The sequence below is a fragment of the Salvelinus fontinalis genome, chromosome 21, assembly GCF_029448725.1.
Source record: "Salvelinus fontinalis isolate EN_2023a chromosome 21, ASM2944872v1, whole genome shotgun sequence".
Lineage (NCBI taxonomy): Eukaryota > Metazoa > Chordata > Actinopteri > Salmoniformes > Salmonidae > Salvelinus > Salvelinus fontinalis.
In genome coordinates, this window is record NC_074685.1 from 12,414,766 (window position 1) to 12,441,360 (window position 26,595).

The 26,595-nt window shown below is 45.8% G+C and overlaps 1 protein-coding gene across 5 annotated transcripts in view; it reads left to right on the forward strand.

The window, feature by feature from the left end:
* si:dkey-34e4.1 (carboxyl-terminal PDZ ligand of neuronal nitric oxide synthase protein) overlaps positions 1-26,595 on the forward strand; it is a 204,242-nt gene that overhangs the window by 105,096 nt on the left and 72,551 nt on the right. For all 5 annotated transcript variants that reach the window (XR_008753913.1, XR_008753914.1, XM_055873905.1 and 2 more), the window contains 5 exons: positions 9,703-9,795; positions 11,723-11,781; positions 20,169-20,277; positions 20,467-20,608; positions 20,901-21,061. Coding sequence is in view for 3 of the 5 variants with exons in the window: in XM_055873905.1 (XP_055729880.1) it covers positions 9,703-9,795; positions 11,723-11,781; positions 20,169-20,277; positions 20,467-20,608; positions 20,901-21,061 (564 nt within the window). In the remaining 2 variants the exon portion in view is untranslated. The remainder of the gene's footprint in view (positions 1-9,702; positions 9,796-11,722; positions 11,782-20,168; positions 20,278-20,466; positions 20,609-20,900; positions 21,062-26,595) is intronic.

The window sequence follows — 26,595 nt, forward strand, 5'->3', positions numbered from 1 at the left end:
TGTTACGGTAGACTGTTACCATACTGTTATGATAGACTGTTACCATACTGTTATGATAGACTGTTACCATACTGTTATGATAGACTGTTACCATACTGTTATGATAGACTGTTACCATACTGTTATGATAAACTATTACCATACTGTTATGATATACTGTTATGATAGACTGTTACCATACTGTTACGGTAGACTGTTACCATACTGTTATGATAGACTGTTACCATACTGTTACGGTAGACTGTTACCATACTGTTATGATAGACTGTTACCATACTGTTATGATATACTGTTATGATAGACTGTTACCATACTGTTATGATATACTGTTATGATAGACTGTTACCATACTGTTATGATAGACTGTTACCATACTGTTATGATAGACTGTTACCATACTGTTATGATAGACTGTTACCATACTGTTACGGTAGACTGTTACCATACTGTTACGGTAGACTGTTACCATACTGTTATGATAGACTGTTACCATACTGTTACGGTAGACTGTTACCATACTGTTACGGTAGACTGTTACCATACTGTTATGATAGACTGTTACCATACTGTTATGATAGACTGTTACCATACTGTTACGGTAGACTGTTACCATACTGTTATGATATACTGTTATGATAGACTGTTACCATACTGTTATGATAGACTGTTACCATACTGTTATGATAGACTGTTACCATACTGTTATGATAGACTGTTACCATACTGTTATGATAGACTGTTACCATACTGTTACGGTAGACTGTTACCATACTGTTACGGTAGACTGTTACCATACTGTTATGATAAACTATTACCATACTGTTATGATATACTGTTATGATAGACTGTTACCATACTGTTATGATATACTGTTATGATAGACTGTTACCATACTGTTATGATATACTGTTATGATAGACTGTTACCATACTGTTATGATAGACTGTTACCATACTGTTACGGTAGACTGTTACCATACTGTTATGATAGACTGTTACCATACTGTTATGATATACTGTTATGATAGACTGTTACCATACTGTTATGATATACTGTTATGATAGACTGTTACCATACTGTTACGGTAGACTGTTACCATACTGTTATGATAGACTGTTACCATACTGTTATGATAGACTGTTACCATACTGTTATGATAGACTGTTACCATACTGTTACGGTAGACTGTTACCATACTGTTATGATAGACTGTTACCATACTGTTATGATAGACTGTTACCATACTGTTATGATAGACTGTTACCATACTGTTACGGTAGACTGTTACCATACTGTTATGATAAACTATTACCATACTGTTATGATATACTGTTACCATACTGTTACGGTAGACTGTTATCATACAGTTATGGTAGACTTTTACCATACTGTTTTTGTAGACTGTTACCAAACGTTTATGGTATACTCTGTAGTCTTTGGTCATGTTTATTAGGCACCAAACAAAACAGACTGAAAAATGGCAAAGGACTACCTCTCCTCGTCCAGTAATGAACGCTCAATTCCATTTACCATTGCAAAATATTTTAAGCAATTTCTGTTGTGTTCCCCTAATGAACACAACCCTGGTCTCAGGCCTTGAACCTGGTTTTCTGTTGCAAAATGCTTTTAAATTATTTCCATCTGTCACGAATATCACCGAAGGTGGCTCCCCTTCCTGTTCGGGTGGCGCTCGGCGGTCGTCGTCGCCGGTCTACTAGTTGCCACCGATCCCTTTTTCTTTTTCGTTTGTTTTTGTCTAATTGGTTTCACCTGTTCCTTGTTGGGTTTTTGGGGTGGGTACTATTTAAGTTCCTTTAACCCGCTTGTGTTTGTGCGGGCTTGTTGTTATTGTACGTAGGAGGTGTATTGTTGATTTTGGGGGTTTCGCTGTCCGGTTTATGTAACAGTGGTCTTTGGGTTGTGTTTGCGCCTGTGTTTTGGCTTCACCCATTTTTGTACCTGTTCCTGTTTACTGTGGACATTAAAGCGTTTTTTCCCGGGAGACTTCTGCTCTCTGCGCCTGACTCCACACCCATCATTCTCCTGACGTTACACCATCACATGCCTTAATGAACACAATCCTGGCCTTGGAGTTGTCAGAGTTGATGCTAACTGGGTTCATGTTTAAGTGAGGAACCGTGAGGCTGAGTGGAGGCGACGTGGCGGACATGCTAACTCCGCTAGCTAGACTTCCTCTGAGCCGACACAATGGCCAGACACGCAGGAAGTGTGTTAGCCACTCTGAGCAGACACACAGCTGCCATGTCCCATCCTGCCAACAAGCAGAAGATGAGAAGAGCAGCACCCCTATTCTGGGAACCGGGAAATTTGGGAACTGAACAACCTGGGCTGTTTTATTGTTATATGTTGAAATACAGTATATAGTAGGATGGATTGTTTGGGGGCGTGGGAGGGGGGGGGTATGGATGGGTGTGTTTGAGTGTTTGTGTACAGTGTGTGTGCGAATGTGTGTCTACATGCTTTTTTTCGTGTGTCTATGTTCGTCTTTCATCAACGTGTGTGTGGGTTCCTTTGTGTGTGTATCGGGTTGATGTGGCTCAGTCAAGGACTGACTTCGTTTAATAATGGACCTCCTGCTCTCAGCCCTCCATACAGACAGATGAGATCAACACTGACTGGGAAACTATCCTATGGTCAGATGTTTCTCAAGGTCCAACGGCCTAACGTCACCCACAGGGGAGGGCAGCTGCTGCTAGAAGTCAACTGTCCAGAAATAAACATTAATATACCCATTAGCATGAGCTAATCAGCTAATCAGCCTGGGATTGGATTGCATGTGGAGTGCCATGACATTAGAATGGATGAGAAGAGGAACAGATGTAGCAATCCCAAATGAAAGAGGCAATAGAGTAACCGGTCTGTCACAAAATGTTTTGCATATCAGCAATCAAGTTTTCAAGATATATAACTTTCAAACTACAGAATATCATATGACGCATAACGCAGCATCGTGCAAAATGCATCATACAGGGATGATTTCTGTATTTTGAAGTTATATGTATTGAAAACTTGATTGCTGACAAGTAAAACATTTTGGGACTAGGTCAACAATGGACTAATGAAACAAATACCAAGAGATTGTTTTTGGATGAAGTTTTCCTTTAAATAAAGATAACATTTTGGGAATGTATAGGAATGATCATTGTCCCCTGTTCATCCTCAGTGTAGTGTTTAGTGTTAAGCCAACTGAATATGAATGTCACTATTTGTTCCTAGGGAACTCACATCATCAGTACCTCAGTCAGACAGCTCAGCTCAGTGTTCTCATCACTCACCCAACCATTATTTGGAGAAGAACAAGGAACAAAACATGTATTGTTGTTTAATGTCTTCAACTCCAACTTCAGCACTGGTCTAGGTAGCCTCATGGTTCAGCTGGACCACTGGTCACCGTGTTTCAACTGGTCACTGTGTGGTAGGTAGCCTCATGGTTCAGCTGGACCACTGGTCACCGTGTTTCAACTGGTCACTGTGTGGTAGGTAGCCTCATGGTTCAGCTGGACCACTGGTTACCGTGTTTCAACTGGTCACTGTGTGGTAGGTAGCCTCTCTCACCATGGTTCAGCTGGACCACTGGTCACTGTGTTTCAACTGGTTACTGTGTGGTAGGTAGCCTCTCTCACCATGGTTCAGCTAGACCACTGGTCACCGTGTTTCAACTGGTTACTATGTGGTAGGTAGCCTCTCTCACCATGGTTCAGCTAGACCACTGGTCACCGTGTTTCAACTGGTCACTGTGTGGTATGTAGCCACTCTCACCATGGTTCAGCTAGACCACTGGTCACCGTGTTTCAACTGGTCACTGTGTGGTAGGTAGCCACTCTCACCATGGTTCAGCTAGACAACTGGTCATCGTGTTTCAACTGGTCACTGTGTGGTAGGTAGCCTCTCTCACCATGGTTCAGCTAGACAACTGGTCACCGTGTTTCAACTGGTCACTGTATGGTAGGTAGCCTCTCTCACCATGGTTCAGCTAGACCACTGGTCACCGTGTGGTAGGTAGCCTCTCTCACCATGGTTCAGCTAGACCACTGGTCACCGTGTGGTAGGTAGCCTCTCTCACCATGGTTCAGCTAGGCCACTGGTCACCGTGTTTCAACTGGTTACTGTGTGGTAGGTAGCCTCTCTCACCATGGTTCAGCTAGACCACTGGTCACCGTGTTTCAACTGGTCACCGTGTGGTAGGTAGCCTCTCTCACCATGGTTCAGCTAGACCACTGGTCACCGTGTTTCAACTGGTCACCGTGTGGTAGGTAGCCTCTCTCACCATGGTTCAGCTAGGCCACTGGTCACCGTGTTTCAACTGGTCACTGTGTGGTAGGTAGCCTCTCTCACCATGGTTCAGCTAGGCCACTGGTCACCGTGTTTCAACTGGTTACTATGTGGTAGGTAGCCTCTCTCACCATGGTTCAGCTAGACCACTGGTCACCGTGTGGTAGGTAGCCTCTCTCACCATGGTTCAGCTAGGCCACTGGTCACCGTGTTTCAACTGGTCACTGTGTGGTAGGTAGCCTCTCTCACCATGGTTCAGCTAGGCCACTGGTCACCGTGTTTCAACTGGTCACTGTGTGGTAGGTAGCCTCTCTCACCATGGTTCAGCTAGGCCACTGGTCACCGTGTTTCAACTGGTCACTGTGTGGTAGGTAGCCTCTCTCACCATGGTTCAGCTAGACCACTGGTCACCGTGTTTCAACTGGTTACTATGTGGTAGGTAGCCTCTCTCACCATGGTTCAGCTAGACCACTGGTCACCGTGTTTCAACTGGTCACTGTGTGGTAGGTAGCCTCTCTCACCATGGTTCAGCTAGGCCACTGGTCACCGTGTTTCAACTGGTCACTGTGTGGTAGGTAGCCTCTCTCACCATGGTTCAGCTAGACCACTGGTCACCGTGTTTCAACTGGTCACTGTGTGGTAGGTAGCCTCTCTCACCATGGTTCAGCTAGGCCACTGGTCACCGTGTTTCAACTGGTCACCGTGTGGTAGGTAGCCTCTCTCACCATGGTTCAGCTAGGCCACTGGTCACCGTGTTTTAACTGGTCACCGTGTGGTAGGTAGCCTCTCTCACCATGGTTCAGCTAGACCACTGGTCACCGTGTGGTAGGTAGCCTCTCTCACCATGGTTCAGCTAGGCCACTGGTCACCGTGTTTCAACTGGTTACTGTGTGGTAGGTAGCCTCTCTCACCATGGTTCAGCTAGACCACTGGTCACCGTGTTTCAACTGGTCACCGTGTGGTAGGTAGCCTCTCTCACCATGGTTCAGCTAGACCACTGGTCACCGTGTTTCAACTGGTCACCGTGTGGTAGGTAGCCTCTCTCACCATGGTTCAGCTAGGCCACTGGTCACCGTGTTTCAACTGGTTACTATGTGGTAGGTAGCCTCTCTCACCATGGTTCAGCTAGACCACTGGTCACCGTGTTTCAACTGGTTACTATGTGGTAGGTAGCCTCTCTCACCATGGTTCAGCTAGACCACTGGTCACCGTGTTTCAACTGGTCACCGTGTGGTAGGTAGCCTCTCTCACCATGGTTCAGCTAGGCCACTGGTCACCGTGTTTCAACTGGTCACTGTGTGGTAGGTAGCCTCTCTCACCATGGTTCAGCTAGGCCACTGGTCACCGTGTTTCAACTGGTTACTATGTGGTAGGTAGCCTCTCTCACCATGGTTCAGCTAGACCACTGGTCACCGTGTTTCAACTGGTTACTATGTGGTAGGTAGCCTCTCTCACCATGGTTCAGCTAGACCACTGGTCACCGTGTTTCAACTGGTCACTGTGTGGTAGGTAGCCTCTCTCACCATGGTTCAGCTAGGCCACTGGTCACCGTGTTTCAACTGGTCACTGTGTGGTAGGTAGCCTCTCTCACCATGGTTCAGCTAGACCACTGGTCACCGTGTTTCAACTGGTCACTGTGTGGTAGGTAGCCTCTCTCACCATGGTTCAGCTAGGCCACTGGTCACCGTGTTTCAACTGGTCACCGTGTGGTAGGTAGCCTCTCTCACCATGGTTCAGCTAGGCCACTGGTCACCGTGTTTCAACTGGTCACCGTGTGGTAGATAGCCTCTCTCACCATGGTTCAGCTAGGCCACTGGTCACCGTGTTTCAACTGGTCACTGTGTGGTAGGTAGCCTCTCTCACCATGGTTCAGCTAGGCCACTGGTCACCGTGTTTCAACTGGTTACTGTGTGGTAGGTAGCCTCTCTCACCATGGTTCAGCTAGACCACTGGTCACCGTGTTTCAACTGGTCACTATGTGGTAGGTAGCCTCTCTCACCATGGTTCAGCTAGACCACTGGTCACCGTGTTTCAACTGGTCACTGTGTGGTAGGTAGCCTCTCTCACCATGGTTCAGCTAGACCACTGGTCACCGTGTTTCAACTGGTCACTGTGTGGTAGGTAGCCTCTCTCACCATGGTTCAGCTAGGCCACTGGTCACCGTGTTTCAACTGGTCACTGTGTGGTAGGTAGCCTCTCTCACCATGGTTCAGCTAGACCACTGGTCACCGTGTTTCAACTGGTCACTGTGTGGTAGGTAGCCTCTCTCACCATGGTTCAGCTAGACAACTGGTCACCGTGTTTCAACTGGTCACTGTGTGGTAGGTAGCCTCATGGTTCAGCTAGACAACAGGTCACCGTGTTTCAACTGGTCACTGTGTGGTAGGTAGCCTCTCTCACCATGGTTCAGCTAGACCACTGGTCACCGTGTTTCAACTGGTCACTGTGTGGTAGGTAGCCTCTCTCACCATGGTTCAGCTAGGCCACTGGTCACCGTGTTTCAACTGGTTACTATGTGGTAGGTAGCCTCTCTCACCATGGTTCAGCTAGACCACTGGTCACCGTGTTTCAACTGGTCACTGTGTGGTAGGTAGCCTCTCTCACCATGGTTCAGCTAGACCACTGGTCACCGTGTGGTAGGTAGCCTCTCTCACCATGGTTCAGCTAGACAACTGGTCACCGTGTTTCAATTGGTCACTGTGTGGTAGGTAGCCTCTCTCACCATGGTTCAGCTAGACCACTGGTCACCGTGTTTCAACTGGTCACTGTGTGGTAGGTAGCCACTCTCACCATGGTTCAGCTAGACAACTGGTCATCGTGTTTCAACTGGTCACTGTGTGGTAGGTAGCCTCTCTCACCATGGTTCAGCTAGGCCACTGGTCACTGTGTTTCAACTGGTCACTGTGTGGTAGGTAGCCTCTCTCACCATGGTTCAGCTAGACAACTGGTCATCGTGTTTCAACTGGTCACTGTGTGGTAGGTAGCCTCTCTCACCATGGTTCAGCTAGGCCACTGGTCACTGTGTTTCAACTGGTCACTGTGTGGTAGGTAGCCTCTCTCACCATGGTTCAGCTAGGCCACTGGTCACTGTGTTTCACCTGGTCACTGTGTGGTAGGTAGCCTCTCTCACCATGGTTCAGCTGGAACCCAATAGGGGTTTCAATTAGAGGTCGACCGATTATGATTTTTCAACGCCGATACCGATTATTGGAGGACCCAAAAAATCCGATACCGATTAATCGGCCGATTTTTTGCAATATATTTGTAATAATGACAATTACATCAATACTGAATGAACACTTATTTTAACTTAATATAATACATCAATAAAAATCAATTTAGCCTCAAATAAATAATGAAACATGTCCAACTTGATTTAAATAATGCAAAAACAAAGTGTTGGAGAAGAAAGTAAAAGTGCAATATGTGCCATGTGAAAAAGCTAACGTTTAAGTTCCTTGCTCAGAACATGAAAACATATGAAAGCTGATGGTTCCTTTTAACATGAGACTTCAATATTCCAAGGTAAGAGGTTTTAGGTTGTAGTAATATAGTATTTATAGGACTATTTCTCTCTATACCATTTGTATTTCATATACCTTTGACTATTGGATGTTCTTATAGGCACTTTAGTATTGCCAGTGTAACAGTATAGCTTCCGTCCCTCTCCTCGCTCCTACCTGGGCTCGAACGAGGAACACATCGACAACAGCCACCCTCGAAGCAGCGTTACCCATGCAGAGCAATGGGAACACCTACTCCAAGTCTCAGAGCGAGTGGCGTTTGAAACTCTATTAGCGCGCACCCCGCTAACTAGCTAGCCATTTCACATCGGTTACACCAGCCTAATCTCGGGAGTTGATAGGCTTGAAGTCATAAACAGCACAATGCTTGAAGCACAGTGCTGTTTGAATTAATGCTTATGAGCCTGCTGCAGCCTACCACCGCTCAGTCAGACTGCTCTATCAAATATCAAATCATAGACTTAATTATAACATAATAACACACAGAAATACAAGCCTTAGGTCATTAATATGGTAGAATCCGGAAACTATCATTTCGAAAACAAAATGTTTAATATTATCGCATATACCCTGACTCTGCGTGCAATGAACGCAAGAGAAGTGACACAATTTCACCTGGTTAACATTGCCTGCTAACCTGGATTTCTTTTAGCTAAATATGCAGGTTTAAAAATATATACTTCTGTGTATTGATTTTAAGAAAGACATTGATGTTTATGGTTAGGTACACGTTGGAGCATCGACAGTCCTTTTTATGCTAATGCACACCGCATCAATTATATGCAACGCAGGACACGCTAGATAAACTAGTAATATCATCAACCATGTGTAGTTAACTAGTGATTACGATTGATTGATTGATTGTTTTTTATAAGATACGTTTAATGCTAGCTAGCAACTTATCTTGGTTTCTTACTGCATTCGCGTAACAGGTAGGCTCCTCGTGGAGTGCAATGAGAGGCAGGTGGTTAGAGCATTGGACTAGTTAACTGTAAGGTTGCAAGATTGAATCCCTGAACTGACAAGGTAAACATCTGTCATTCTGCCCCTGAACAAGGCAGTTAACCCACCGTTCCTAGGCCGTCATTGAAAATAAGAACGTGTTCTTAACTGACTTGCCTAGTTAAATTTAAAAAATCGTCCAAATCGGTGTCCAAAAATAACGATTTCCAATTGTTATGAAAACTTGAAGTTCGGCCCTAATTAATCGGCCATTCCGATTAATCGGTTGACCTCTAGTTTCAATGGCTCAGTGGGTTAGAGTCCATTGCTACAAACCCAAGGGGTTGATTCCCAATGAGCCATGACGGGCCACATGTCTGTCACTGTCAATGTTGACAGTTGTTTAAGTGGCTTTGGATGAAAGTATATATTAAAATAGATGATCATATTAAGGAACCCTGCTTCACAATGGTCTCCCTGAGTCCTTGTAGTCAATAGTACCAAACACTGAGTAGATTGTTAGTTTGGCTACTGATATGAATTATGGAAGTCCTTTCCTCTTTCCTTAATGTGCCTGCCAAGCCATTAAAGGATAGCTAATATATTAGTGTGTAGCAGGGATCATCTCCTAACACTGACAGCCTTCCTCTGTTGGAGCCTCTAAGACTCTGTCACTTTGCCAGCAGGGTGTGTGTGTGTGTGTGTGTGTGTGTGTGTGTGTGTGTGTGTGCGTGCAACTTCCCCTGGGGATCAATAACCTGTCTATACTGCAGTGTAAAGTGCTCTAGGCACTTTACACTGTAAGAGTGGTATCTCTCACCTCATTCAGTACCTATGTGTTGAGCCCTTCACCTACAGTATGTGACAAATAGTTGATTGTAGTTGTTGTTGCTCTACTCCCATAGAGGTCTGTGATTGACCTATATGTGTTTGTGTTTTCCAGTATGAGTTCAAGGCCAAGAACATCAAGAAGAAAAAAGTAAGCATCATCGTGTCTGTGGACGGAGTCAAGGTGGTCCTCCGGAAGAAACAGAAGGTAAGGCTGGGCCAATCAGAAAGCATGGTTATGATGATGTCATTATGAAGAGGCCAATCAAAGAGTAGGGTTGGGATGATGTCATTACAAAGGGACCAATCAAAGAGTAGGTTTATGATCCTGTCATTATGAAGACACAAATCAAATTATAGGATTATGATGATGTCATTATGAAAGGACCAATCAGAGAGCAGGGTTATGGTGATGTCATTATGATGACGTCATTATGAAAGACCAATCAGAGAGCATTGTTATGATGATGTCATTATGAAGGGACAAATCAGAGATGGCTTATGTCAATGTCATTATGAGGGGAATAAAATTGTTATATCAACAAATCCATGGGATTCTTCTGTCTTGTAAATGTTGTGTTCTTGTCTGTCGTAAAATATTACATTTAGACTTCATGTTATCTTTCGACTCTGAATTAGAGGTCGTCACGGGTCCAAAAAGTTGAACCTGTTTCGAAATGGACCTGGGGCTTTCCCACCCGGACCCAATATGCATAAATAAAATGTTCTCTATGTTCAATAGAGACCCGTTCTGAACGGACCCTGGGAGTACTAGACCTGTTCCGTATAGACGTGGTCAGATCCAGACTCGGTCTGATCCGAGTGAGGAAAGCAACAGAAAATGTATTTTTTAAGCTACTTTATTAACCAGAGCTGATAAATCGTGAGAGGAGGGAGAGAGAGGTGGTGATGCTGCTCTAGCAGGGGAGGGGCCGTACTGTGAGCGAGTGAAACAACAACAAAGGGGGAGAGACAGCAACTAACTAAGCCGACTCGCGCTATAGGAAACTATTCACTTTCATAGCTAGGTTATTTATCATCAAATATGATTACGTAGTACCTGTCTTGACTGAATCAAACCAGGAGAAGCTAGTCAAGCTAGCTAGCATTAGCTAGCTAGGCTTATTGAGGCTGCAGTGCATGCACTTTCTCATCCTACAGTTACAAATAACAACAACTCCATTCAGAATATTAAGTAGTTGTTGGTCGTTGTAGCCTATCCTTATCTTTTAACTTTTAATTCCGTCATTTTAATTCCATCTTCCATTGATTAGATATATCCTAACTGGCTCTATGACTGTAGCCTATTGCCACTTTGATGAATTATGATTGGCCAACAACAAGCTCCACGCTCAACTCTCTCTCTACTGCAGTAGTCGTGTTCGGATTTGTACGGGGCCCTCCCGTCAGTTAAAATTACACATGCCCGAGGGACAATTCAGTTAAAATTACAAATACCCGAGGGACAATTCAGTTAAAATTACACATTTCTAGCCTCCCGGGTGGCGCAGTGGTCTAGGGCACTGCATCGCAGTGCTAGCTGCACCACCAGAGTCTCTGGGTTCGCGCCCAGGCTCTGTCGCAGCCGGCCGCGACCGGGGGTCCACACACAATTGGCCTAGCGTCGTCCGGGTTAGGGAGGGATTGGCCGGTAGCGATATCCTTGTCTCATCGCGCTCCAGCGACTCCTGTGGCGGGCCGGGCGCAGTGCGCGCTAACCAAGGGGGCCAGGTGCATGGTGTTTCCTCCGACGCATTGGTGCGGCTGGCTTCCGGGTTGGAGGCACGCTGTGTTAAGAAGCAGTGCGGCTTGGTTGGGTTGTGCTTCGGAGGACGCATGGCTTTCGACCTTCGTCTCTCCCGAGCCCGTACGGGAGTTGTAGCGATGAGACAAGATAGTAATTACTAGCGATTGGATACCACGAAAATTGGGGAGAAAAGGGGCTAAAATTTAAAAATGTTGTAAAAAATTACACATACCCGAGACCCGTGACATCATATCAGGTCTGACCCAGACCCGTGACATTATTTTGGGTACAGGTGGATCCGTGAAGATCCGTGAAGACCTTCAGATTCCTTCTGAATCTCCACTGTTGTGATTCATTGTTAACATCATCTTGACTTCCTTGTCCACAGAGGAAAGAGTGGACCTGGGACGAGAGCAAGATGCTGATCATGTCTGACCCCATATACAGGTCAGTGTCACACCTATTGTACAGCTCTGCCTCACTCATCACTCCATTTCCTACCTATTCCCCATATAGTGCACTACTTCAACCAGAGCCAATGTAGTGCACTCGGACATCATTTGAAAATACATTCTTTATGTCATTTCACCTTCCTGCTATAAAAATAGCAGAAGCTCCTTTAGTGAATCCCATTTTTATGAGCCACACTGATGGTCCAACCGGATAACACATTGAAGCCATTCATATGTGCTGCTACACACTCTGATAATGTGCCTCTACGTATGTGCCATCGGCAATTACACTCATACAGTATATATTGGTTAAGCTTGTAGCCACAGCATAAGTGACGACCGGCTCGATTCAGTACTATGTAGCAAAATTTAAAATAGTATTTTTTATACTGGATAAAAGTAGAGAATAACAGAGCTAGAAAAATGTATATATCATACACTGCAGTTGAGGAACAATGGGAAAGTAATTCTACTTTGAAAGTTATTAAACTTGTAACCCCACTTTTGAGAAAATGTCTCTTGAATGTTTTAGTACACCTACTGGAGAGCTCTTCTTTGTCTACACCCATTCAGCATTATTCACACCCTCTTAAGCTTTAGCCGCACCCATCTCTTTATTAAAGATTCACGTGAGGCCATGTGCTAAACAGAGTGAGCATGGTAGTAAACAACCAAATATTTCAAGACTAAAAGTGGTGAAAGTAGTAGCAAAAAATCTAGTCCTTGGCCTGTATCTTCATCTGACTTTGGTGGAAGTCATGTTGTTCTTCACATTACCATCTCTGGTAAAAACATACAATATTAAATCAAATCAAAGTTTATTTGTCTCATGAACAGGATACAGAAGGCGTAAACGGTACAGTGAAATGGTTACTTACAAATTTGCATAGTAGCAATATCAAAAATAGAAAGTGTCCAGATAAATATTGTATAACTATTTTATAATTATTAGATGATTCTTACCCAGACTAAATTGATGGGTCATGTGAAAGAAATGCTATAACCCCCCCAATACAATAGATGAACGTAATCACCCCCAGACACACCTGGCTAACTTGATGGGTCATGTAATCATCTGGCGATGTGGAGTCTTGTTTAGACATGTAGCTAGCTAAACGATGAACCTAATGGTGCTTTCAAGACAACTGGGAAAATGGAAAAATATGAGGTCAAATCATGACGTCAGTGATCTTCAGGTCAGAAAGTCTGGGCTCTAGAAAGAGGCCCGAGTTCCCGAGTTGAAATTCCGAGTTGGATAACCGCTCAAAAAGATTTTGGGATTCGGAGCCAGTTTTTTTTTGAGTTCCCAGTTGTCTTGAACACACAAGTCGGAAGTCGGAGATTTCCAAGTTCCCAGTTCCAAGTTCCCACTTGTTTTGAACGCAGCATAGCAATACAAACTGATTGTCATAGCTAGCCACCATGCATGAATCTTCAGGTAGCTAAAGCTAACCAACTAGGTTCAATGTTAGCTAGCTAGCTAATAATAGGCTATAACTAGCAACGCTAATCAACATTCTCCCTCTCTGTCTCAGATGCCATGGTTGCCCTTAGTTTGAAGACCTAATCCAGAGACAAGTGTTTTATACAACAGTGTTCTCTTTTTGACTCCCTCTGCATATTTGTAATCAAAAGCCAGAATGTAGCTATCATACTCTTTATTTCAAAACTCGGTCAACTTCTCCCATGACAACAACACTGTTGATCGCTGTTTCTTCCCACATCACTGTCATCAGAAGACTTTGATAAAAAATAAATGTTTACGTTCAAATGCCTCTCCTGTGCCTCTCCTGTGAAGGAATGACGTGCGACATATGCCTAGTTTCCTGAAAAGAGTCACGTGTGAGTTTGTGTGTGTGCATGCGTGCCTTTGCGTGCGTTTGTGGTTTTTCGGGGACATCTCTGTTCTTACATGGTAGCCATGGTAGCCACAGCATTATAGCTACATCTGATGGCAACAACACCTCTGACACACTGACCCTCAACATGTGGGGGCCCCTCAGGGGTATGTGCTTAGTCCTCTCTTGTACTCCCTGTTCACTCACGACTGTGTGGCCATGCACGACTCCAACACCATCATAAAGTTTGTTGATGACACAATGGTGGTAGGCCTGATCACCGATGGCGGTGAGATGGCCTACAGTTAGCAGTGGGGGTCGGTGCCATTTAAGATGAGGGAGGTTTAAAAATATATATATATGTTTTTATGAACATGGCCTTATTTCTATTGCAGCATATTGGATGACTGTCATTCATATTACATTCACCCAGCTCAATGTAACATTGATATGGCTAGGCTACTCCATGATGCTCACATCTTTCCTGTACCCATCATGAGGTTGCTACAACCTAGCCTATGAATAAAGGATTGCAACGTAGGTGCACCGGTCGAGATCATTTTGAGTTATCAAAGTGACAGACAGTGACACATTCAATACTGCCTTGCACACTCTTGCCTGCATATAGCTGATCTAGAGTGTAATCATTAGTCCAACAGTTGCAATGAATACACCCCTGATCACACGCAAACACAGTTCACTTTCATAGCATACACAAACAGTTCATATATATAATTCCTTCTTGCATCTTTCTACCCGCTCTCCTCCTCTGACCTTTTCCCTTCGCTTGTGGACTTCAGGGCACAAAACATCAGCTGTCTGTGACCTGCTACAATCATGCAGTACAGTGTACAGTCAGCAGCAAGCAGTTTAGCTGTTATTCCGGCGGGCCCCCGTGGCAATAAATTATTGGATAGCCATAGCCAGCTACTTAACATAGAATCCATCTCGGTTTGAGCTGGTTGTTTGAGTAGGCTAAATTAGTTAGCTGCATTCGATGCTAGCTACGTAAGGGAAAGTGAAAAAATATATAAGACGAAATATAGCTAGGTCTCTCTCTTGCTTCTCCTTAATATGGAAGAAATGATTTGTTCAAAACTGTTCAACTATTGTCTTTCTCTCTCTTTTTGTCAACTACTCACCACATTTTATGCACTGCAGTGCTATTTAGTTGTAGCTTATGCTTTCAGTACTAAATTCATTCTTTGATCCTGTGATTTGGTGGACAACATGTCAGTTCATGCTGCATGAGCTCTGATAGGTTAGAGGATGTCTTCCAGAAATTGTTATAATTACTGTGTAAGTCTATAGAAGGGGGTGAGAACCATGAGCCTCCTAGGTTTTTGTATTGAAGTCAATGTACCCACAGGAGGACAGAAGCTAGCTAACGGCTACACCATGGTGCTACCCTAAAGAGTGCCGATGAGGCTACTGTAGACCTTCATTGCAAAACAGTGTGTTTTAATCAATTATTTGGTGACGTGACTATATTTAGTATATATATATATTTTAAAGGAAATTCACTGAGGAAGATGGTCCTCCCCTTCCTCCTCTGAGGATCCTCCACTGCTTGGCAGTGTGGCGCAAAGACAACAACCTCTCCCTCAACGTCAGTAAGACAAAGGAGCTGGTAGTTGACTACAGGACAAAGAGGGGAGAGCACGTCCCTATCCACATCGACAGGGCTGTAGTGGAGCGGGTTGAGAGCTTCAAGTTCCTTGGCGGCCACATCACTAAGGATTTAATATGGTCCACACACCCGCACAGTCGTGAAGAGGGCACGACAGCGCATCTTCTCCCTCAGGAGGCTGAAAAGATTTGGCATGGGCCTTCGGATCCTTAAAAACTTCTACAGCTGCACCATCTAGAGTATCTTGACTGGCTGCATCGCCGCTTGGTATGGCAAATGCATCGCCCTCAATCACAAAACTCTACAGAGACTGGTGCAAACAGCCCAGTACATCACTTGGGTCGAGCTCCCTGCCATCCAGGACCTCTATATCAGGCGGTGTCAGAGGAAGATTTGAAAAATTGCCAAAGACTTCAGCCTACCAAGCCATAGACTGTTTACTCTGCTACCGTCCGGCAAACGGAATCTGAGCACCGGCTCTCGCACCAACAGGCTCCGAGATACCTTCTACCCCCAAGCCATAAGACTTCTAAATAGCCATATATAGATAATTAAATGGTTACACGGTCTGCATTTACCCTATCTTGCACTGACTCTATGCACACTCACAAGACGATACACTGACTGTACAAAGCATTAGGAACACCTGCTCTTTTCATGACATAGAGTGACCAGGTGATTCCAGGTGAAAGCTATCATCCCTTATAGATGTCACCTGCTAAATCCACTTCAATCAGGGTAGATGAAGGGAAGGAGACAGGTTAAAGAAGGATTTTTAAGCCTTTAGACAATTGAGACATGGATTATGTGTGTGTGCCATTCAGAGGGTGAATGGGCAAGACAAAATATTAAAGTGCCTTTGAACAGGGTATGTTAGTAGGTGCCAGGCGCACTGGCTTGAGTGTGTTAAGAACTGAAATGCTGCTGGGTTTTTCACTCTCAACAGTTTCCCTTGTGTATCAAGAATGGTCCACCACCAAAAGGACATCCAGCCAACTTGACACAACTGTGGGAAACATTTGAGTCAACATGGAACGCTTTCGACACCTTGTAGAGTCCATGCCCAAATTAAGTGTGGCTGTTCTGATGGGAAAAGTGGGTGCAACTCAATATAAGGAAGGTGTTCCTAATGTTTTGTACACTCTGTGTATATTATCCATGTCCTTGTTCAGCCACGACTCCTCGAAATATAGGATATTAAATTTCTTGAGGTCCCGTTGATAGGATATTCTCTAGAACAGAGCTTGTCCGGTTTGTTCTCTAGTGATTGTACGTTAGCCAGTAGTGGGTGCAACTTAATATTATGAAGGTGTTCCTAATGTTTTGTTCCCTCAGTGTATATATGCACTATATACACCCTCACTCATACACACTACACTACACTGACACTTTCACACAAAACCCACACACATACACTACAAACACAACACACACACCAACGCCTCGTTCCTGGACGGATTAAAACACCTTTTTCGCCCACTTCAAGGAAAACAATATCAAGCTGCCGCCGCGGGTCCCCAAGGTTTACGAGGAATGTGTGCTCTCGTTCTCCGTGGCACACGTGAGTAAGTCATTTAAGCGTGTTAACCCTCGCAATGCTGTTGGCCCAGACGGCATCCCAAGCCATGTCCTCAGAGTATGTGCAGACCAGCTGGCTGAAGTGTTTACCGACATATTGATTCTCTCATGATCCCAGTCTGTTGTTCCCACTTGCTTCAAGATATCCACCATCGTTCCTGTACCCATGAAAGCTAAGGTAACTAAACTAAATGACTATCGCCACCTAGCACTCACTTCTGTCATCATGAAGTGCTTTGAGAGGCTAGTTAAGGCTAACCCTCTCCTGTACTCCCTGTTCACCCATGACTGTGTGGCCACGCACGTCTCCAACTCAATTATCAAGTGTGCTTTCGAACAGTGGTAGGCCTGATTACCAACAACGATGAGACAGCCTAGGAGGAGGTGAGAGCCCTGGCGGAGTGGTGCCAGGAAAATAACATGAAGGAAAATGGTCCCTTCATGCATGGCTCTCCAGAGGGTGGTGTGGTCAGCCCAACACATCACTGGGGGCACTCAGCCTGCCCTCCAGGACATCTACAGCACCCGGTGTCACAGGCACCCTCACACTCAACGTCAACAAAACAAAGGAGATGATCGTGGACTTCAGGAAACAGCAGCGGGAGCAGCCCCCTATCCACATCGACGGGACAGTAGTGGAGAAGGTGGAAAGTTTTAACTTCCTCGGCGTACACATCACGGACAAACTGAAATGGTCCACCCACACAGACAGCGTTGTGAAGAAGGCGCAGCAGCGCCTCTTCAACCTCAGGAGGCTGAAGAAATTTGGCTTGTCACCAAAAACACTCACAAACTTTTACAGATGCACAATCGAGAGCATCCTAACGGGCTGTATCACCGCCTGGTACGGCAACTGCTCCGCCCACAACCGCAAGGCTCTCCAGACGGTAGTGAGGTCTGCACAATGCATCACCGGGGGCAAACTACCTGCCCTCCAAGACACCTACACCACCCGATGTCACAGGAAGGCCAAAAAGATCATCAAGGACCTCAGCACCCGAGCCATGGCCTGTTCACCCCGCTACCATCTACTGAGAAACAGCTTCTACCTCCAGGCCATAAGACTGTTAAAAAGTCACCACTAGCCTTAGTCACTGTTCTACCACCCGGTACTCTACCTTCCACCTTAGAGACTTCTGCTCTATGTACAGTACACAGTCATTGAACAGTGGTCATTTTAATAAGGTTTAAATACTGTTTTACTCCTTTTATATGTACAGTTGAAGTCGGAAGTTTACTTACACCTTAGCCAAATACATTTAAATTCAGTTTTTCACAATTCCTGACATTTAATCAGAGTAAAAATTCCCTGTCTTAGGCCAGTTAGGATCACCACTTTATTTTAAGGATATGAAATGTCAGAATAATATCCTTGGGGTCATTGTCCATTTGGAAGACCCATTTGTGACCAAGCTTTAACTTCCTGACTGATGTCTTGAGATGCTTCAATATATCCACATAATTTTCCTTCCTCATGATCTATTTTGTGAAGTGCACCAGTCCCTCCTGCAGCAAAGCATCCCCACAACATGATGCTGCCACCCCCGTTCTTCACGGTTGGGATGGTGTTCTTCGGCTTGCAAGCCTCCCCCTTTTCCTTCCAAACATAACAATGGTCATTAAAAAAAGTACGATCTTTGTCCCCATGTGCAGTTGCAAACCGTAGTCTGGATTTTTTTATGGCGGTTTTGGAGCAGTGGCTTCTTCCTTGCTGAGCGGCCTTTCAGGTTGTCGATATAGGACTCATTTTACTGTGGATATAGATACTTTTGTACCTGTTTCCTCCAGCATCTTCACAAGGTCCTTTGCTGTTGTTCTGGGATTGATTTGCACTTTTTGCACCAAAGAACGCATCTCCTTACTGAGCGGTATGACGGCTGCGTGGTCCCATGGTGTGTACTACTGTGTACAGATGAACGTGGTATAGATGAACGTGGTACCTTCAGGCGTTTGGAAATTGCTCCCATGGATGATCCAGACTTGTGAAGGTCTACAATTCTTGGCTGATTTCTTTTGATTTTCCTATGATGCCAAGCAAAGAGGCACTGAGTTTGAAGGTAGGCCTTGAAATAAATCCACAGGTACACCTCCAATTGACTCAAATGATGTCAATTAGCCAATCAGAAGCTTCTAAAGCCATGACATACTTTTCTGGAATTTCCCAAGCTGTTTACAGGCACAGTCAACTTAGTGTATGTAAACTTCTGACCCACTGGAATTGTGAAATAATCTGTCAAACAATTGTTGGAAATTGTTGGAAAAATGACTTGTGTCATGCACAAAGTAGATGTCCTATCCGACTTGCCAAAACTATAGTTTGTTAACAAGAAATGTGTGGAGTGGTTGAAAAACTAGTTTTAATGACTCCAACCTAAATGTATGTAAACTTCCGACTTCAACTGTAGCTCCATTATTTAGTTGTTTTTTTTCTCTCTTATGTTAGCTACTATTTTTTTATTTTTTTATTGCTCTGCATCATTGGGAAAGATTCGCAAGCAATCACTTCACTGTAAAGTCTACACAAGTTGCATTCGGCGCATGTGATCAATAAAATGTGATTTGATTTGTCTGTGTGTGTGTGTCTGTGTGACAGAGACACATAGAACATCATCTCTCTTAGTGCAGGTCTTTTTATAGCTGTAATTAGCTGTGTTTGTTCCCATTGGACGCTGTTTATAGCCCTGTAGCCTAGTGTGCAGTAGAATGGCTGACACTGACCATATATCAGCTCAGTGTGTGTGTGTGTGTGTGTGTGTGTGTGTGTGTGTGTGTGTGTGTGTGTGTGTGTGTGTGTGTGTGTGTGTGTGTGTGTGTGTGTGTGTGTGTGTGTGTGTGTGTGTGTGTGTGTGTGTGTGTGTGTGTGTGTGTGTGTGTGTGTGTGTGTGTGTGTGTGTGTGAGAGACAGAGGGCTGACCATAAAGCAGCACATCACAGGGACAAGGACAGTGAATTTGGCTACTTTTTATGGGTATGACTGGTGGTGGTTTATTCGTAAACCAAAGTCGTATTCATTAGGGCACACCGTAGCAAAACGTTTCAATTGTTTTTTTGGTCCAAGTGGTCCCTCCCTCTTTCAGTCTGTTAGCTTCTGTTTGTTGCTTAATGAACACGATGCAGAAATCAGGGAATGTTGATGAAGGGAATCACGTGAAAATGCTAACCTGGGACAGTGTTGGTTATATCATAGGTCTCTCTGTGAAAATGTATACTGGTAGCTACTATATTTACTCAACATTGCATTTTGGCCTCTTATTTAATAGTTGTGTTCCAATGTAAGCATAGTGAGAAAGCCTGCCTTCCAACTTTTGTCCAACATTCTTCCAAATGTTTCTCCAGGATCTTCTACGTGTCCCATGACTCCCAGGACCTGAAGATCTTCAGCTACATCGCCAGAGATGGCTCCAACAACTCCTTCAGGTGTAACGTCTTCAAATCCAAGAAGAAGGTGAGCGAGACTAGGCTATATTACTCCTCTCATGCCAAGTGGTCATACTCTGTAGGTCACTTGTATCTGTTCTGTTACGTCTCTCTCTCTCTCTCTCTCTCTCCCTCCCTCTTTCTTTCTTTCCTTCTTTCTTTCTCAGACATGAATAACAACAAAGTAATATCCCACTCTCTCCCTCTCCCCCGTCAGACCCAGGCCATGCGTATAGTGCGTACGGTGGGCCAGGCGTTTGAGGTGTGTCATAAGCTTAGTCTGCAGCACGCCCATCAGGGTATAGATGGACAGGCAGATGGAGAGAGTGACAAGTCCACAGAGGACACCCCCGCTGAGGGTGAGAGAGAGGGCGAGACACACACACACACATGCACACACACCAACTGCCACAACACTGTTACACTCCGACATTGATTACTAAACATGACAGAGACAGACAGACAGATATACACACAGATCACCATAACACTTATTGTCTCACAAAGATTTTATTGTCTTATCATTTCATTGACTGACAAAACAGATGCAAAAACTGAACACGCTGTTCATGTGTGAACCAAGAAGGACACCTGACCATTAGTGATGATTTGATGATGTCATTGGTTTGTGTGTGTTCCTCTTTCCCGCAGGTCGTCAGTTGACAGGGGCGGAGGAGGAGGAGGAGGAGGAGGGGTGTGGAGAGGAAGGGGAGCCCCAGGCACAGTCTCAGTCTGTGTGTGAGCAGGCGGTCAACGAGATCCTCCAGAGTCTGGCCCAACTCAACGTGGTCCAGCCTGGACACACCATCATGGTAAGAGCACCTGACTTACTTTACTTATTCCTTTCTGCTCCTGGAGGAGCAAAGGGCCTCAACAGGGAGTTAACAGGGCCTCAAAAGGGCTTCAACAGGACCTCAACAGGGAGTCAACAGGGCCTCAACAGGGAGTCAACAGGACCTCAACAGGGAGTCAACAGGGCCTCAACAGGGCCTCAACAGGACCTCAACAGGGAGTCAACAGGACCTCAACAGGGCCTCAACAGGGCCTCAACAGGACCTCAACAGGGAGTCAACAGGGCCTCAACAGGACCTCAACAGGGCCTCAACAGGACCTCAACAGGGAGTCAACAGGACCTCAACAGGGCCTCAACAGGACCTCAACAGGGAGTCAACAGGGCCTCAACAGGGCCTCAACAGGACCTCAACAGGGCCTCAACAGGACCTCAACAGGGCCTCAACAGGGAGTCAACAGGGCCTCAACAGGGAGTCAGCAGGGCCTCAACAGGGCCTCAACAGGACCTCAACAGAGAGTCAACAGGACCTCAACAGGGCCTCAACAGGGCCTCAACAGGGCCTCAACAGGGCCTCAACAGGGAGTCAACAGGGCCTCAACAGGGCCTCAACAGGACCTCAACAGGGCCTCAACAGGACCTCAACAGGGCCTCAACAGGGCCTCAACAGGGAGTCAACAGGGCCTCAACAGGGAGTCAACAGGGCCTCAACAGGGCCTCAACAGGACCTCAACAGGGAGTCAACAGGGCCTCAACATGGAGTCAACAGGACCTTAACAGGACCTCAATAGGGAGTCAACAGGACCTCAATAGCGAGTCAACAGGACCTCAACAGGGAGTCAACAGGACCTCAACAGGACCTCAATAGGGAGTCAACAGGACCTCAACAGGGAGTCAACAATACCTCAATGGGGAGTCAACATGACCTCAACAGGGAGTCAACAGGCACAGTCTCAGTCTGTGTGTGAGCAGGCGGTCAACAGGGCCTCAACAGGGAGTCAACAGGACCTCAACAGGATCTCAACAGGGAATCAACAGGGCCTCAACGGGGAGTCAATAGGACCTCAACAGGGAGTCAACAGGTCCTCAACAGGGAGTCAACAGGGCCTCAACAGGGCCTCAACAGGACCTCAACAGGGAGTCAACAGGGCCTCAACAGGGAGTCAACAGGACCTCAACAGGGAGTCAACAGGGCCTCAACAGGACCTCAACAGGGAGTCAACAGGACCTCAACAGGGCCTCAACAGGACCTCAACAGGGCCTCAACAGGACCTCAACAGGGAGTCAACAGGGCCTCAACAGGGAGTCAACAGGGCCTCAACACGGAGTCAACAGGGCCTCAACAGGGAGTCAACAGGGCCTCAACAGGGCCTCAACAGGACCTCAACAGGGAGTCAACAGGGCCTCAACATGGAGTCAACAGGACCTTAACAGGACCTCAATAGGGAGTCAACAGGACCTCAATAGGGAGTCAACAGGACCTCAACAGGGAGTCAACAGAACCTCAACAGGACCTCAATAGGGAGTCAACAGGACCTCAACAGGGAGTCAACAATTCCTCAATGGGGAGTCAACATGATCTCAACAGGGAGTCAACAGGGCCTTCACAGGGCTTCAACAGGGAGTCAACAGGCACAGTCTCAGTCTGTGTGTGAGCAGGCGGTCAACAGGGCCTCAACAGGGAGTCAACAGGACCTCAACAGGATCTCAACAGGGAATCAACAGGGCCTCAACGGGGAGTCAATAGGACCTCAACAGGGAGTCAACAGGGCCTCAACATGGAGTCAACAGGACCTCAACAGGGCGTCAACAGGACCTCAACAGGGCGTCAACAGTGCCTCAACAGTGAAGCCTGGGTAATGATCATAACTTCATTCCAGGGATGTATTCTTTAGTTGATTTCCATAGGAAACATTTCACAATGAAAATAAGAGTTTCTATTGGACATATTCACATAAAGAATCATTGTCTCATGTCAGATGGCGTACTCCTACATGACGCTTGTCCCTCAACCTGTCTGTCTTGTAGGACGTGGAACTCATCTCTAAAAATCTAGATTTTACTCAGCATGTATCTGACAGCTGGCACAGCTAGTTATCAGACAGATTAGTGGAGATGTCCGTCGTGCTATTTTACGTGAGACAATGGGCAAGGGATGGAACTTAAATATTTTGGTCAGCTGGGCTAGTAGACCACATTTAACCCAGATCTATGTTGTGGTTCCCTGCGGCAGTGTCTATTTAACCCAGATCTTTGGCAGTAGTTTCCCTGCGGCAGTGTCTATTTAACCCAGATCTATTCTGTGGTTCCCTGCGGCAGTGTCTATTTACGACAGTGTCTATTTAGCCCAGATCTATGCTGTGGTTCCCTGCAACAGTGTCTATTTAACCTATATATGTGATGTAGTTCGCTGCAGAAGTGGATTGACCCCCCTGAGTCATGTCCTAGCCCTTTGTTACTTAGATGTAGGGTTTTGTGACCCACTGTGTCTGAGAGGAGTCTTAAACACACATACACACACACAAGAATGCACACATACACACGCAAGCATACACACATATATAATACACCCACATACATGTACATATACACCAGTGGAGGCTGCTGAGGGGAGGACATAATAATGGCTGGAACGGACCGAACGGAATGGCATCAAACACATGGAAACCATGTGTTTGATACCATTCCACCTATTCCGCTCCAGCCATTACCACGAGCCCGTCCTCCCCAATTCAGGTGCCACTAGCCGCCTGTGATACACACATACACATACACGCACACTCACACACACACGTATAATGGCGTGTTGCTCTGACAGAGATAGAGAATGCTCCCTACATTATTCACACCAGCCGCTGGCTGAGGGACAAGGCAGCCTTAACATGCCTGGCTAAACTATTAAAGCTTCACTCTGTTCTAGTCTAGTGTTCTGTCTGTATGTTCTGTGTGTGTGTGTGTGTGTGTGTGTGTGTGTGTGTGTGTGTGTGTGTGTGTGTGTGTGTGTGTGTGTGTGTGTGTGTGTGTGTGTGTGTGTGTGTGTGTGTGTGTGTGTGTGTGTGTGTGTGTGTGTGTGTGTGTGTGTGTGTGTGGTGTTGTCATTGACAGCCTGGATCTCTGGTGGTGTTATGGGGCCCCGGGGCTGCCTAGTGGCCCTCAGAGAGAAGCAAGACTGATATGAAACATGCCTCAACTCATCCACTTACAGTAGAACCGTAGGAACACACCGAAGGGTTGGGGCTATCCTGTCAATACTAGCTCCCCAAGCCCTTTAGGCTTAAAGTACCACAAGCGGACATTCACTTATTTTCAATTGAAAGTCGATGCCCAGAGCTTAACCATGATGTTGCGCTACGATTTAAGTCAATACGTCATTGTTTTAGTCAAAGTATGATATATTCAGGGTTGAAGTGGGGAATCCAAAGTGGAGATATGGGTTTTTTCCGTGTCAATGCTGTGTGTTTCCCCTATTAAATGACATTCTACGTTTATTTTCAGGGCTGGGTTTTATTTTAATGTTACCATCCTCTACTGCTGAGTGGAGGATGACTCTTAATAATGTCCGGAATGGAATGGTCCCCCCCTCAACAGCCTCCACTGGTTACCACCCACAAGCATGGCATTGTTTATTTATCAGAAACACCTGCAAATGTCTTCTTCTTCGCTAGTCGCGACTGCGCAAAACAGCTTTTCGTCATAGCCTACGTAGCCACCTGAGCCATGGAGCAAACTAAAATAGCAGGTTATTGTTATATTTTTGCACCTCCACTTTTTTACCAGAAAATTCTCATCATCCATTGGTACATTTTTCAATTTTCACTTATTTTGTTTAGCTAGTCTATAAAAATATATGACTATTTTATAAATGGTATAATTGCGTAATGTGATTGTATTTTGCTGCATTTTGCAACCCTGCTCCCCCGTTGCCACAAGATACATGGTTTTGAACACTAATGCCATGCTTCACTACACACTTCACTGCTTGATTGGTGCAGCTTAACCACAAGTGTCTATCCTATAATGAACAGGCACCCGCGAAGGAAAATTCAAGGAACTTGTTTATCCATTTTATTACGCTGTTACATTTGTATTGGTGTTTTGTGTCCAATGCTCTCAAGGAGTTGTAACATTTCATTTGTGAGGTGCATCATGAGCAAAGTGTCACGGATCCCTCCGGAACTTTCATTACACACACCTGGCCCCTATTCCCAGTGATTAGTAATTGTATAGTGTGCCCTTGTTTGACTATTGTCCTGTCGATTATTGTTATAATGTCCGTTGGTTCGTGTGAGTACCTGTGCAACTTTGGCGGCGGCAACTGGCCCGTCCGACGATGACGCAACTTTGGCAGCTGCATCGGGTCCTAATCGACCCACACTGCGTTCCTGTGATCGTCCTCGAGGCCGGTGTCGTTGCAGTGCAGGGTGTCGGGGGGGCGGTGGGTGGGTCCTGTGACGGATCCCTCCGGAACTTTCATTACGCACACCTGGCCCCTTTTCCGACTGATTGTATTTGTATATATGTGCCCTTTGGTTTCCATTGGGCTGTCGATTATTGTTACTATGTCTGTTGGTTCGTGTGAGTACATGAGCTGTGTGTTTTGGATTTCGTACCCTTGTGGATTGCGCAGATGATTACGGGTCTTGTCCCGTGTGTTAATCATTGTGCGCTTGTGTTATTTATTCGAGGTATTCCTCGCTCTTTTGTTTGGGTTTCAACCCTGTGTTTTATATGGTGTTTGTTTGGTCTTCGTCCCCGTGCCTTTGTAAGGCACGCCGTAATTTGGGTAAGACATTTAAAAAATACATTTATGCATTCCTGCACCTGTCTCCCAATCCTTCATACCAACGTGACAGAATAATCAACCATTAAGGGAGACAGCGTGAATGGCCCGTCCGACGACGCTGCGACTGGTCTGTCCGGCGCTGCCGCAACTTCAGTAGCTGCAACTGGCCCGCCCGACGCCGCCACAACCGGTCTGTCCAACGCCACTCTGCTACTGGTCCGTCCAACAACGTCGCAACTTTGGCAGCGGCAACTGGCCCGTCCGACGACTCAACTTCGGTAGCTGCATCGGGTCCTGGTCGACCCGCACGGTGTTTCTGTGATCGTCCTCGAGGCCGGTGTCATTGCGCTGCTAGTGCAGCGCGTCGGGGGGTAATGTCACGGATCCCTCCGGAACTTTCATTACGCACACCTGCCACTATTCCCAGTGGTCTTCTTCCCCGTGCCTTTACACGGCACGCCGTAATTTGGCTGTAATAAAAAAAACTATTACGCATTCCTGCGCCTGTCTCCCAATCCTTCATACCAACGTGACACAAAGTCATTGTAGCCTATCATTTCACTTTCCCTGTGTTAACCATGAGCACGGGCTGACTTGGCTTTGGTGTACCGCAGCCGAAGCCTGCTATTATCCTACCTATCAACGGTTGTACTGTGCCCACTGTGCCCAGAATGCCAAGAGTGTGCAAAGCTGTCATTAAGGCAAAGGGTGTCACGTTCCTGACCTGTTTTCTGTTGTTTGGTGTGTGTTTAATTGGTCAGGGCGTGAGTTTT